We start from the raw sequence: 15,116 nt of genomic DNA, 5'->3' as shown, positions 1-15,116 counted from the left end.
ACTTGCCCAAGTGGTTAGAGGCAGAGCCGGGATTTGTCTCCTCTGTTCCATACATCCTGCCACAGCCACCTCCTCTCTGCCCTGGACCGCTTGTGAGGAGCTGTTCTCTTAGCACCTTCCCCAGCAGCTTCACCATTACAACCCTCCAATTATGGCTAGTCAACTCTGACTCACAGAACTCACAAGTACCAGGGTCGTGTTATGCTCCCTAGTTTTCAGTGGCTGCTTTTGAAATAGATCTCTAAGTCTTTTCAGGTACGGTACCCAACTACAGTAACCAGGGACTCCTTATTTGTTATTATCTTCACTTTATGAAGAGAAATGTAACATCAGAGAAATGAAGCTGGGATCAAACTCAGGCCTATCTGAACATTTCTAGCCCATATTCCTTTCACAGCAGCATGCTGCCCTGAGGAACAGTCACTGGGCTTCCTTGTATGCGACACTGTGGTTTCCTACAGGCCCAAGAGCCCAGTCCCTTAGGCATTCCTCACAGAGCATGCTTCCTGTTAGAGTCCTCTGAACAAACATTTCCCCTTTCTGGCTGCCCTTCTCTGGACATGACTTTCCATGGGCTTTTTGAAATCTGATGCTCTGTCCTGGACATCCTGGCAGTGTCTGCCCAGCACTGACGGCCAGGGCCTCTCATCTGCAGTGCTCCCCCTTCTTCAGACCCCTGCACACTGGGCCTGCGTGACAGCACTGGATGACATCATGTGCTGGTCTCTTATGGTTTCTGTGTGAAATTTATTCCTGTAATTAAATCATCAGCCCCCTGAGTGCTGAAATCATGTCTCATACCTGAAATTCTGATGTTAGTGAATAGATACGTTATTTGGAACTTAGATCACATTTTCTCATAGAAGCAAGCTGCTTTATAAGGTTGGCCAGCCCCAAAGACCAATTTAGCTAAAGGTCTGTGTTCAGGTGCAGGGGAGAGGGGATACACAGGGCTCCAAAAAGGAAAACGAGAGGTTTTTGTGGGCAGACCATACTTAGGCAAAACTCTGAGCTTGGTGAGTGAGGACTCTGTAACTTTTCTGTTTCTGTGGCCCTCTTGACACTCCCAGTGGGTTTTCTTGCAAGCCCCAGACAAAGCAGCCTTTCTGAATCTGGTTTTCTGGATCAAGGCCCCTGAAGTGGTGCTCACCTCTATAAACATCAAATCATGAGCTTTTCAAAGGAGTCAGGAGCCTGAAAGACGCATCTGCTAGGAAGTTTCCCTCCTCAAAATGTCCTTCTCCTCATTTTCCAATACCAACCAGCACCTGTGTGCTTCCCATGAAGCTGATCTTAGCTCAGGAGGAGCAGAAAATACAAAGCTTTGTACTAATTTAATACCAAGCTATGAATTAGTTGTGGTGCCGGAGAAGAATACTGAATACACCATGGACGACCAAGAGAACAAACAGAGGTCTGTCCTGGAGAGGGTGAAACCAAGTTGCTCCTATGAGGGATGGATTTTGAAACTCCATCTCACATACTTTGCACATGTTTTCAGGAGGGACCAGTCCTTGGTAAGGGACATGATGTTTACAAGGGTGGAATGACAGAGCAGGAGAGGAAGACCCTGGATGAGATGTGACTGTGGTCATAGGGTCACGTGTGTCAGAGACGGCGAGGTTGGCTCAAGATAGGGCAGAGTTCAGAGCCATTATTCATAGGGTCACTATAAGTTGTAGTAGACTTGATGGCACATAACACCACCACCACCATGAATTAGTACAAAATCTTATTTTCATTCTTCCTCTTTCTAATGCTTGCTGTCTTCTGCTGAACTTTGTCTTTGGCAAACTGAGTTTTGAAGGGCGACTAAGAGCCACAATTTTGAGGGGTTCCCACCAGTTTGTCTCTATCTGACCCATAAGCTTAGGTTTTTTAAGACGTTGAGTTGTGCTCCATATTTTATTCCTACTCAAGCCAGGACCTTCTAATGTAACTTCTTCAGACCCATCAGGAGCAGCAGCCAGGCACCAGGTAATTCTTCTGGGTTCAAGGTTGTGGAGCTGACATTAAAGTAGTCCACTAGTCTTTGTGATCAACTGTTTCTATGGCTTTGATTTTCTTCACTTCTCTGTGGCCCGGATGGGAGAGACCAATGGGAGCACCTTAGCTTGCCACTGGCGCACTGGTAAGACCCAGCCACTCCCCACCAAGCAGGACGCAGAAGGTGTTCTTTGTGGGCTGTGTTGTGTCAACTCTCTCAGCAGGACAAGCTGCTCATTTCCTCAAGGTGGTTGGTGAATATCTGCTCTTTAACATTTTAAGGAGGTCTTCAGCAGCTGAATTACCCAATGCAATGTGCCCTGCAATGTGCCCTTTAATTTCTTGATTGCTGCTTCCTTGCTCTAAGATGAAGTCCTTGACCACTTCAATATTTCCTCTTATTATCAAGATGTCACTTATCTCTCTAGTTCTGAGGGTTTTTTTTTTGTTGTTGTTGTTGTTGTTGAGGTGTGACTCACGCCTACCTATAGCAGGCGAGATACACCTTTTAAACATTTTTATTCACTTTTTTAAGATATTCCTATACAAGAACAGGGCATAACTTTGGTTCATTCCTCTTATTCATGGGGATTTTCATCTTCCTCCACAGGCTGCCTAAAAATGCCAAGATTTCTCTTAGCATTGTTCATGGAAAGGCAAATTCTAGGGACTTGGGGGTTAGAATGATGGACTATATGGGGAGAAAGACCTGGCAATCCACTTCTGAAACTGAGCTAGTGAGAACCTTGTGGATCAGAGAGGAGTAGTTGGCAACAATGCACACAGGAGAGGCACTCACAGAAGGTCTGCTGAGTGACTAGGGACAACAACAACACCAAGGGGCAGGGTTTGACCTTGACTTAACTCATAGCTTCTGGCCAGGAACCCTTGCACTCTATATGGCATGCCGCCACAGCCCCATCCTCCCCATCAAGGAAGCCACTAGGTCTGTGTGACATTAGCTGGGAATCTGACACAGGATCTCAAAGATAATGACAGTCTCGAAAGTACACAGATGTCCACAGCAAAATGTGCTATGTCCATCCAGTGGAGAGTCAAAGGATATAACTCAGCACCATGACAGATGGAGAAGAGATTGAGATTGTTAATTTCAACTTGGTTGGTTCCATAACCAACACTCTTGGCACCAGAATTCAGGAAATCAAAAGATGAACTGCACTGGGAAAATTTGTCAGAGACCTCTCCAGCGTGCTGATGAGCAAGGATGTCAGTCTAGAGACTAAAGTGCACCTGATCCTGCCATAGTCTTTGCAATTGCTGTGCATTAGAGAGCTGGACAATGACTAAGGATGATAGAAGAAGAATCAATGTCTCTTGAGTTGTGGTTTTGGAGAAGAGTATTGAATTGAATATACCAGGGACTGCCAAGAGAACAAATAGGTCTGTCCTAGAGAGGGTGAAACCAAGCTGTTCCTTGGAGGCAAAGATTTTGAGGCTCCATGTCATATACTTTGGGCATGCAGCCATGAGGCACCTGTCCTTGGAGAAGGACATCATGCTTAGATGGGTGGAAGGAAAGTGCAGGAAAGGAAACCCTGGATGAGATGGATTGGCGCAGTCACTGGGGTAATGACGGTAGGTATGTCAGAAGCTGTGAGACTGGCTCAGAATAGAGCAGGGTTCAGAGCTATTGTGCATAGGGTCATAGTTGACTTGATGGCACAAAATAATAACAGCTACAGCCATAGAGAGAAACACATCCTGATGTACGCTACAAACTAGATGAATCTTACAAATATTGTGCTGAGTGAAATGAGTCAGACATGAAATGTTAGTGTTTGATTCAGATATATGAAAAGCTAAGAAAGTAGATTTGTGGCAGGCAGGGTTGAGAAAGGGGAAGTGACTGCTAATGGGGCTTCTACTTAGGAAGATGAAAAATGCTAGAATAGAACAGTGGAATGGTTTCACCACTCTGTAAATATACTAAAAGCCACTGCAGATGTATCTACTTTAAAAGAGTGAATGTTCTGGTATTAAGTTATTCTTGATAGAGACATACCATGCACAGAAGGCCCCAGATTCTGCCGACTGCAAGGGGGTCATCCCACCAAGGCCTCAGAGTACGTTCTGCGTGTCTGGGAGGAAGAACAGTCTAGAAGGTGGGGGGGGGGTAGAGGGTGGCAATGGTGAGCTGAGTCAACTATGGCCCTGACTGGTGTCACATGAAATGTGGGTATGATAGATGGTGAAGGGGCAAGGAAGGGAGGGGACAGTGGAGCAGTGTTGCTGTGAAGTCACTGTGAGGTCTGAGAACTAGGTGAGGACTCTGCCTTGGCTGTAAATCAGGGCTCCCTTAGCTTCACCCACACTCTGCCTGGGAGTTGTTTGAGATTTCCTCAGGGTAGTGGATAAGAGTCTAGAGTCTGGAGCACACATCTCTGGTTTAAATCCTGAGTGAGCTCATTACCAATGTGACCAGAGAAATGTGTTGACTTCTGTGAACCTCAGATGTCTTGTTGCCGAGACGAATGACAATATCAACATCACTGGGAGGCTTGTGCATCTTCAAGGAGAAGCTGCATGGAAGGCACCGAGACTGAGTCTGGGAACTGCGGTGAGGAGCTCAGTGATGGATGACAGAGCCCTTGGGGCTGGGCTTCCTCTCAGTGGCACAGAAAGGTTTTCTGAAACTACTTATGTGCCTGGGTGGTGGCAGCATACAGAATTGTCAAGGAAGGACAGCAATGAGCAGGTAAGAAAGAGGTTTCTGAATGGCCCAGCAGGCCCAGGCGGCTGCCAGAATGTGGAGCACAGTGCGTGGGGGGCAGCAGCTGGGGAGGCACAGCCCTGTCTCTCCATATGCACCCCCTGCCACCCTCCCTGGGGAAGCCCTCGTCCGTGGTCTCTCACCCGAGCTGGCTTTGCTGAGGAATGACTGTTTCTAGCAACAGTTTCGCCTCTTCCACCCAAAATGCAATGGCAGGAAAATGTCACTGGTTTCTTCAGGAATTCAGAAGGAAGCAGCTAATGGGTGAAACCATTCCAATCGCACTGCAGCTGGACAGCAAAAAGGCTCTGGGATTTAACCTCCATCTCAGGAGCATTTTAGAACAGGATACACTTTGAAGCTGCTAATGCCAGACTGGCTGTAACAAGGAGGAGCCTCAGACACAGGACCAAAGGAATCAAAGGACACTCACTTCTACCCGCGGGAGAGAAAGGAGCAGGAACATCAGTATCTACTACAGAAGTCCCCTGAGCCAATCTCTGTGCTGCCAGGTCTGGAGATCACGCACCGCTCGGCATTCTTTCTGTGAACCACAACTGCCATCTGTGCATGTACCAGACCAGGCTATTCTTCAGCATGCCCATCCAACTAGGAGTCAGTGATGTTTGTATCCAAGCTGGGCAATGGTAGCCATGCGTGTGATTATAAATTTATAATTGAATCATACTATAAGCCAGTGATATAGGACTGTAAAAAGTGAGTTATTAGTTCTACAAAAAATGAAGTGGAATTTTGAAAAGTTTCCAGAGTTGTCTAAGAGGCTGTAAAATTAAGATCCGGTGAGACAAAAGAAAAAGCCTGGGAAACATCATAAAAATCCAGAAAACCTCTACAGGCAGATTGCCTCTCAGGTGTCAAAAGATTTTATCCAATTTCAAAGATAATAATAAAGACAGAATTTATAGATGTTGTATCGTGGACAAGGTTTTTGCAAGAAAAATGACTACATTTAATCAGAAAATGACTCAATTTCTACAGATTAGTCAAAGAATCTATACACATCTTTAAAACAAAGTGCATCTTTTTCATGGTTGGATCCTTTCTTTGACCGTCTTTTCCAACTAACAGACAAAGGAGCTGTCCCACCTGCCTTTTCATGCAGACACTGTGGAGTGCCGACGCCACTCCCTCCCTGTTACCTCTGCTCTACTTCTCCCTTCCCTAGCATGGTCTTTCCACACAGCTGCTCTCCTTCTCTAACTTGGTGGCAGTGAACAACAGCAGCATCGACACATAGAGACTCGGCGTTGTTACTCAAAGTATCAATAAAATAGGAACATTTTCTAATGATCAACTTTGTTTGGGAAAAGCTTCATATTCCCATCTTGAGAATTTACAGTATCTTTTAGTACACGAAGAAAAAAGAAATAAGTTAACCTTTGTGTAATGCATCTTTCCCCAAGTTTATTTTCCTATGGGATATTTATGGGCATTAACGCCTAGTAACATCGTACAGAGGAGTACAGTTTGGGAACCTGTGCTTTTAGATTGACAGAGGCGGTAGATGCTCCCTGTGCTTGAGGAATGTACCATGGAGACAGACATATCAGGCACACAGATTTTGCACATAGATGCAAACACAGCATTAGTTCCTACAATCCTAGGGTCAAAATCAGTAGATGCTACAGATCAGAAAGAATGTACCCCTCCATTCGCCTCCATTTAATGTAAACAGATTCTAGGCCTCAATCTCAAAAGCTTGTTGCTGATCCACTGTTCGAAGGGAAGTGACATTTCTTAAGTTCAAGTTCTATGCCAGGTTTGGCTCTGTGTAAATGCTGTCTCAATTAATTACCACAGTTATGGGAGTTAGGCTTTATTTTCTTTCTCAAAGAAATAGAATCAGAGTGATTGCACTGTTAGTGGGAGAGGCTCAATTGTCTCTCTGGTTTCAAGGCCTCTTTCCACTGTCACCTGTTACTAAGAGCCTTTAGCTCCTCTATCTGAACCTGGGTCTGGGAGGTGGGTATATGCCCACGTGTACAGACTGCCAGGCTGATCTGGTGAAAGCCCCTGATCTATGGCCGAGCCTGGGTCTGTAGAGACCATTCTCTTCTTTCCTCTCAGTCTAGGAGTTCTGAGTCCTGACTTTACAGACCCAATGGCCACTCCCTTCCCCTCTCTTGATGGCAGTTGCGATATGACTTTGCCAGGGCTAAGTGCTTAGTTAAAGGACTGGCCCCTAAAGTGTTCGCTTGAAACAGCTAGAATCGCGCGTGTGTGAGGGTGCAGGCAGGCAGCCCGTATTGATGCTTTTAATCAAAGCCCTCTGCACTGTCCCAGGCCCCTCCTTCCTTCTGCTTTGCGCTAAGCTAGTGAATCCTCTCTCTTCTGCATGACTATATCCCTTTGCCTTCTTAAGCTCGGTGTGGGTAGAAGTGAAGTGGAAAGAAAAACACTGAACTTTGGAGGGAGTCTCCAAGGAAGAGCGTGAATTAGAACAAGGGGAGAGGTGCAGGGCAACCAGGAGGGCCTGAGCTGGGCAGTGAGCTCCTAGTGGGGAGGTGGCTAAGGATGGGGTGATGGAGCCAATGAGGGCACACTGGCCTAGGCTCATGGGAGGGGGAATTAGTCTTCTGTCTTATCTCCTGCCTTTTTTTCTTTTCTGAAGTGAGTTTATCAGGGGTGTTCACATCAGTCTTCAAACATGCACTGAGGTGGGAAGTAGAGAAGGGACAGAAATAACACCTATTTAGCACTTGCAAATACGTCATTTATTCAGCACCATTTTCACACAAGGTGAGTGTGGTGAGAGTACAGAGGTAATCCTTAGATTTGGACCCAGGTTTAATTGTCTCAACAGTGTGAACATTCTATTGCACCCACAATCTCACATTTATACATCACAGTGACACGGGAGTAATGGCAGATCTAGGTCCATGGTCAAGATGGGATGACAAGAGCCATGTAGCCTCAGTCTGGAGAGTAACAGGTGTGTGCACAGAAGATGGACTTGTCCCTAGAAGGCCTTTCTCTCATGAATCTGTCACTCATGTATCATGTAGCTCATGGGCCCACCAACTCCACTGAAGCCCACTGATACACTGTGCTTGCTGGGTAAAACCCTGGAGATAGGCCCCAGTGCTTGGACTTGGGGGAGTGCATGCATAGGGGGATGCAGTGTCCTTAAGACCACAGCTGATGCCACCACCAAAGTCAGGGAGCCACGGCCCAGTTCAAGTGGCCGTCACAGATACCGAGATACATTCCACATAACACTGATTAATTCATTCTCATTATCTATTTTATTCCCCGCCCCTTGCCCCTGGTTTTTCTCTGGAGTTCTCAGGACAACATGTCTATAAACCAAGGAAAACCAAACTCAATGAGCCATCACATCACCTCCACCACACAGCAACCCTCACATCACAGGGTACAGCTGTACCCCACTGGGTTTTCAATGACTGGAAGTCGATGGCCAAGCCTTTCTTCCAAAGCATCTCTGAGCAGGTTCAAACCACCAACCCTTCTGTTAGTAGCTGAGCACTTAACTGCTCTGCACTGGGACTCTGCAACATGTCTCCAGTCTCTCAGTATTTGATTTGTATCCATGTGTCCACGAGATTGGAAGTAGGACAAGCCAAGAGCATGCAGACTGCTCTTGCACCTGCGGCCGCAGAATATGCATCCACATCATTCTCTTTCTCTCACACACCACCCCCCCACCCCAGGCTAGACCTGGAGACATTGACCTTTCTTTTTTTATTGTTACTTCTTTGAAACTGGTACTAGAAGATTACAGTTTTGAAGTAATTCCTGATATCCAATCAAAGGGATCTGTTGCACCTACCCCAGCGCACAAAGACCACTCTGATGTGTGAGGTGCTCAGTAGGCATTTTATAAATGACATTTGAACACGAGACACTATTGCTATTTTCACAAGTACAGCATCTATTGTTCTGTGCCACAGAGCTGGCTGAAGGAGCGAGGATTTCAGCCAGGCCTGCTGCCCCTTCCCAGAGTCCACACTTTAAGTTAGGGTCCCCTACACTGATCCTCATTTAGCAGCCTGGATCCAGAGAAAGCTGGACACATGCACCCTGCTTCTCTAGCCACATGTAAGCAGGGCAGAGTCTGCAAAAACAGAACAAAAGTTCTGGCAGAGAACCAATATCTGCTTCCACAGAAGAGAGGGAAGCTGAATGTGTCTGCCAGCAGGAAGAAGGGTCTCCGTTAACTCCCACCCTCATGGGACTTCAATCTGTTACTGAAACAATGTGGTACATACACTAGCCCAGTATTGAACTCTGCAAAATATTTCTGCCCCCGTTACCTCATGTGATGTAACACCTTTCTGAGGCAGCAGCAACAACAAAGCAAAAGCTGGAGAAGGTATTCCTGTGTCAGTTCTCCTGAAGATTCCCCTCTGACTTTGCCTCCAGAAGATAACATCCTTGCTTCTGATAATACTATCCCTGAAGACACCCTCTCCTGATTTGGGGATGACCACAAACTTGGGCACCCAAGGCATTATTCACAGCCCACACTGCAACTCCATTCCCCCAACACACACACACTCACCATGAGATGTTGGAAGAGCCAAGAACGCATTATATTGGTGGCATGCTTGGGCAAGACTCCTCGTTTGTTCTTGGACTTCTTATCCTCATTGTCCAGGAGGGAGGTGAGGTCAAGGTTAACCTTCAGGGCACGTGAGAAAAAAGCAGCATCAGCAGCCTGGCAGGCCAGCAGGAGGGACCTGTTGCCATAGTGACAGCAGGCCTGAGCTGCCAATCCCCTTTCCCAACTCATTCTAAGGGCCCTGGGGAGGACACCTTTCTCTCTCACCCCACATCAGCCTCTCAGAAAATGGAGATGAGGCTGAGGTTGGGAGAGAAAGGAAGGGAAAAGGGAGGAGAAGGAACGAGATCGAAGAAATGGTCATGCAGAGGGTATAGAAGATGTGAAATGACCATACACCATCTAATACTTCGTAGCATCTCTGTGACACTTGACAGTTTGGAAAGCACCTTCCTAGCCAGTGTGTAGGTTGGCTGGGCTATGTGCTGTTGTTATTCATTCCCGTATTATCAATAATAATTATGCAGGTATAGAGAGGTTAGGTGACTTAGCCAAGATCACAGAGCTAATGCTAGGGATTCGGACTTTAGGCCCCACTTGTAAAAAGAAAAATGTGTCTCCTCTTGTGTGTTCACATTCCACATGTCCACACCGAGGTGCATGGTGGCTAAATCTGGAGGGTAGAGCTAAGAAGTGCCAGGATCCTTGGATGTGTGCAGGAAGCAAGACAGTCCCGGGAGCTGAGGAAACATTTCCTAGACCCGCGTATCTCTGTCAGGTGGGGATGATGACACCTTCCGATGCAGGATGAGGGCTCAGCGAGTTAGTGTGTGCAAAGTGCCCTGCTGATGGTGAGGAATCCATACTCCACCCCATGCCATGCACATGTGCACACGCCTGTCCACTCACCTGCGTGTTCTGGATCTGGATGGCTCCCTGGGGGATTGCTTGGGTGACCACCTGACCCTGGGAGGTTACCATGGTAACCGGCTGGTATAAGGCTCCACCTGAGGAGACAACCAGTTGTTGGGTCCCTTCTGGGGGGGGGGGGTTGAGTAGCAATGAGTGCAAGCAGGGCTCCCAGTTCACTTGGACTCACATGGAAAGACCCTCTGCTCCGGTGTCTTGGGGAGGGGAGTGTGTTTCTCCCCCTTGTGAACAGTAGGAACTCAGCCTCTGGATAGGGTGGCTAGGAAGAATTCCCAGGGGAAGTGGGAGCCTGGTGGTCAGAGCTGAGAGCAAGGTAACGGGTGTGATGGAGGATAGGAGAGGCCCTCTAGTCAACGGAGTGTCTGAGACGGGACAAGAGTCTCCGGAATTTGATCTAAATTTGTCCAAAGCCCCTCTACTCACTACATGGGAGCCTTGGTGTTAAGCCTCTGCAAACAGAACACTTTAGTTGAGAAGCTGAGCTATGAATCACTCATTCTGCAGGGGTGCCCTCCAGTTCCCCCTAATGCTTTGTGCACTGCCCTGCTCCCCAAAGCCCTCAGGACCACCCTTTTCACTCCCAGGGGGTTGCCCACATCCCCCAGCACCTGTTCCTTGCACCGACCTGACACAACTTGTGAGTTGACAGTTGTCATGGTGATGTTGCCTTGCTGAAGCGCTGAGGCTGGGACCACAATCCCCTGGGGGTTATTGGAGACTCCAGACATGGAATTGGGAGAATTCTGCAGGAGGTCCTGGCAGTAAGGGAGGCGTGGTTTGGTGACAATAGCATAGAGGGCTTGGATGTTCTAGCCCCAAATTTCTCTTCTTCCCCTTCCCCTTTCTGCCTCCCTTTCCATTCTTCCTGCTCCCACCCTGGACCCAAAATCAAAAGGTAATCCTCATGGCTGCCCTAGAAAGCGTGAGGAGGCTCAACACACAAAACAACCAACAACAGCCCCCTGTGTAACCTTTCCACTCCCCTGTAAGCCTCAGCCTCAAATTAGGTCTTCAATCAGTGGTCCCCACTGTAGCTACACTTTGGAATCTCTGATATTCATGTCCAGGTTCCAAACCCAGAACTTCTAATTTAGTCAGTCAAGGGCATAGTCTGTGCTTGTGGATGTGATGCTGACGCTGACACGTGGTGACCCCTGTGGTCACTGTGGAGCTGTGCCCCCACCAGGGGCTGCTTTTTTCCAAGAGCAGACACCCACACCTTTCTTCTGAGGTGCCCCTGGTGGACTTGAACCTCCAGCTCTGTGATTAGAAGCCAAATGCATTAACTGTTTATACCATCCAGGGACTCTGGACAAGGACTCAAATGAGCAGCCAACACCAATTGCCAAGCTTTACCCGCTGAGTGCTTCTCATTCATCAGACTTCAGCGTCAGGCGCTTCCCCTGCCCACCCTCTCTTCTTCACGAGCCTGCATCCTACCATGCATTACATTAAGTTTCACAACCAGGTGGACTCTGACTTTCAGCAGCACCTGGCACATAGGATTCACAAGCATTCATGAAGTAGAAACACAGCCACCTGGGCTCTGGGATGAGCCTCAACCACAGCCACTCTTAAGGGATATACAGTGTAGGTTCGTCCTTTCCTCCAGACATTGAGCACAGACCTTCTAGGAAGCAGAGTTTCTGGGTCCCACCCTGTCAGCGGCCCCAGTTGACGATACTTGCAGCTTATTTTCACAGAAGCCAAGCAGCTAAGAGGACATTTGCCCCCAGTATTTTATTCCATTTTAACAGTGAGATAAGGAAGTCCTTGGACTTTATGTTGTAGGATCCTTCACACCAGGGGACAAGGAGGCTTGGCCACAGGCCTCCAAGAAGCAATACTGAGCGTCCCTCCTCCCTGAGGCATCATTCCTGGAACCTAAGTTTGGTGGCTGAGTGAATTGGAGTTTTTGAGGAAGAAACTGAATATACGAGAGGTTAGTGACCCTGGCTTGTTTAAAGGAAGCAAGAAAAGTGTGGAGGAAGGATGGTTTGGATGCCTGTCTTCTGTCATTGGCCTGGGTCTCTCTGCTCCTCTCATTTCTCCATCATCTGAAAATAAGGACTGAGCCAGTTAACAGTTCCAAGGGCCAGCTGGAGCTGTCATTCTCCAGGCCCAGGCCAACTGTCCTTCCTATTCTAATCCCATTGCTTAAATGCTGGAACCATGAGGCCTACGCCAAAAGGCTTTTAACAGGTAAACAAATCAGAAATTACACAGATGGAAAATGAAGTTCTAGAACTTCTAGTTTTTTCCTCAGACTGAAAGAAGCTTGGCTCTTCAACCCCTCAGGGAACTTGTGTTTGGAGAATGCCTGGAAACGAGGATGGTCTGTGTCCAAACCGCACCCAGCCAGCCAGTGCTGTGGAGTTAATTCTGACTCCCAGTGACCCTACACAGCAGACGCAGCCCCAGGGGACACAGTCTTGAAGAGCTGAAGTAGATGCTGGTTCAGAAACCTCCCTGATTCTGATGATAGAATCTCCCTCCAGAGCAGCCTTTCCCCCTCCTGGCCTGTCCCTAGCTCACAGTAAATAAGAAGCTCTAAGGGATCTGCAGTCAAGCTCTCCTACATCCACCTGGTGCCCGGGGCCTCTCTGCCTCTGCTGGGAGGGTGGGGTGGTGAACAGGAGGCAGAGGCTGGTTTCTATTCCTGGCTCCCCTCTGCTGCTGTGACCTTAGGCAAGAGTGGTGGCTCTTGTCTTGATGTCCCCTAAGGGACTCTGGGAGCCTCCGAGCCAGCGAAGCTTGTTTCATGAGCAGATCCCTTGGCTCGGGCAGGCTGGCTGAAGTCTAAAATGGAATCTGACATTCAAAAGCCTGAAACTGAAAGGGCCCTAGAAAATCAGCTTCCTGGGGCACAGAGACAAAACGGCATGTAGAGACTCAAACGGCTTCTTCTAGGTCACGCGGCTTGTTAGCAGCCACAGGACGAGGTCACAGGCCGCCTCCATCCAGAGCAGACTCTCTGCCAGGTCCTGGGCTGCAGGCTGCTGCTTCGGTAACGTCAGGGCATCACAAGTTCAAGACATATTTACCGACAGAAGGATGGACAGACAGAAAGAACTCAAACCCCAAGCCTAACGACAGCACAGGCACCAAAGAGAGATTAGTATGGGAATCAGCAAGTCAGGTCCCTTCTCTGGGTCTCGGTCTCCCCATGTGCACAATGTCTGCTTCCCCGCCCCCCCAGTAGCGACGTGCATGATCCCTCAAGGCCAAGTCTGCAGCTGTGTGCTTCCCTTGTTCCCACATCCCAGGCAACCATTCTCACAGGCTGGTGAACAGTACCAACGCTCTCTGAAGCTGGAGCAAGCTGGGGAGGCAGTAAGCAATAAAAATCAATTAAAACAAAAAACCAACAAAACAAAACAGAGACAGGGTGGAGTATGACATCCATACACTAATAGGAAGACCCTCCAAGACTCTTGTTTGGAACCATCCATGCCATGGTGGGGTTTGGTGGTTTTTTGTTTTGTTTTGTTTTTTGCTAGGAATCTTTGAGAACTCCAAATGGAAAAAGTTTTCTCAGTCTTTCTTAACCCCCAGAAGTACTCAGCAAGGTTGGGAAACCACAAGCTAAGCTAGTAAAATAAACACAAGATGTGTCCCTTGGGATTCTACCAGGACATATTTTCTCTAGCCAAAGGCAAAGGGGTAAAACACCACCTGAATACTTCAGCTGCTTAGTCAAACTCTGGTTCTCTACCTTGTGGCTTGGGCAGCCTCCAGGCCTGCTCACCCAGTTCAGGTAATGAAGGAAGCCTGTGTATTGAACCAAACTCTCCACTCTCCTGCTTCCTATGTATTGAACCAGACTTCACTCTCTTGCATTCTCCCCTCTCCCCCGGGTCTTTGGTTGTTTAAAGAACATTAGTAGGAGGTGCTAAGAGGCAGCAGAGTCCTGTCAGCAAAGGAATGAATGGAATGAAAACCTCAGGAAGAGACCTGCCAGGGATGACCAAATCTTAACTGGAATGGGAAAGAGGAAGTGAAATCCAGGGAAGTAACATTCATCTCTTACATTTATAAACACGAGTTGGAGCAAGGTTTCATAAACCTGTCAGAGCATTAGTATCACCAGGGCGTTTTTAAGACAAGACTCTAAGAGCCACTGAATAAGACCCACAGGATTCTGTGTATTTAATAAGCTTCCTCAGATGGTCCTGAAGAGCATGTGTGTCTGAAAACCACCTATTTGCCATCTGCCCTGAAGAGTGTTTTGTGCTTCCTTTCACCATTATATTTCATTTTAATCTCACGACAGCCCCTAATGGGGTCAGCAGGAGAGAGATCCCTTCACTTGCTTGAGGAGGAACAAGGTCCAGCAAGCGGACATGACTCCTTAGTGCCAAAGAGTTGTGCCACAGATTAAATTTCAGAAGTGATGCTCACAGGAAAAATACATGCTTTGGTGTCTTCCTGCTAGATTCCAACACAAGCACAGTGCCTTGTCCATCTGGTTGTCATTGTTGTGAGGCGCTGTCGAGTTGAGTATGACTCGCAGTGACCATATGTACAACATATCTGATCCCTGATCTATCCTGTGCTGTCTCCACATTCTTGAGCCCATTTCCACAGTCACTGGGTCAGTCTATCCTGTCAATGGTCTTCCTCTCTTTTGCTGACCTTCTACTGTTCTAAGCATGATGTCCCTTTCCAAGGAATAGCCTCTCCTAGCAACATTTCCAAAGTATGAGAAGGGAAGCTTCACCATCTTTGCCTCCAAGGAGCACTCTGGCTACATTTTTAAGGATTGGAGGAAGATTTACAAAGAGCCTGTGTTATGCAGATGATATAACCTCGCTTACTGAAAGTAATGAGGAGTTAAAAGACTTGCTGCAGAAGATCAAGGACTACAGCCTGGTTCACCTAGACTCCCCAATAAACTATTCTTTCCTTCCTTCCTTCCTTCCTTCC

At 47.7% G+C, this 15,116-nt stretch overlaps 1 protein-coding gene across 2 annotated transcripts in view; it reads right to left on the bottom strand.

The window, feature by feature from the left end:
- Nucleotides 1-15,116, bottom strand: part of PKNOX2 (PBX/knotted 1 homeobox 2) — a 144,783-nt gene that overhangs the window by 16,591 nt on the left and 113,076 nt on the right. For both annotated transcript variants that reach the window (XM_006892808.1, XM_006892809.1), the window contains 3 exons: nt 10,816-10,945; nt 10,170-10,267; nt 9,261-9,380 (listed from right to left, as the gene is read on the bottom strand). In XM_006892808.1, coding sequence (XP_006892870.1) covers nt 9,261-9,380; nt 10,170-10,267; nt 10,816-10,945 — 348 coding nt within the window. The remainder of the gene's footprint in view (nt 1-9,260; nt 9,381-10,169; nt 10,268-10,815; nt 10,946-15,116) is intronic.

The sequence above is a fragment of the Elephantulus edwardii genome, unplaced genomic scaffold (genome assembly GCF_000299155.1).
Source record: "Elephantulus edwardii isolate Elephantulus edwardi_28Jun2011 unplaced genomic scaffold, EleEdw1.0 scaffold00120, whole genome shotgun sequence".
Lineage (NCBI taxonomy): Eukaryota > Metazoa > Chordata > Mammalia > Macroscelidea > Macroscelididae > Elephantulus > Elephantulus edwardii.
The sequence above is the reverse complement of the archived record's forward strand: the minus strand, read 5'-3'. Positions and strand labels throughout refer to the sequence as shown.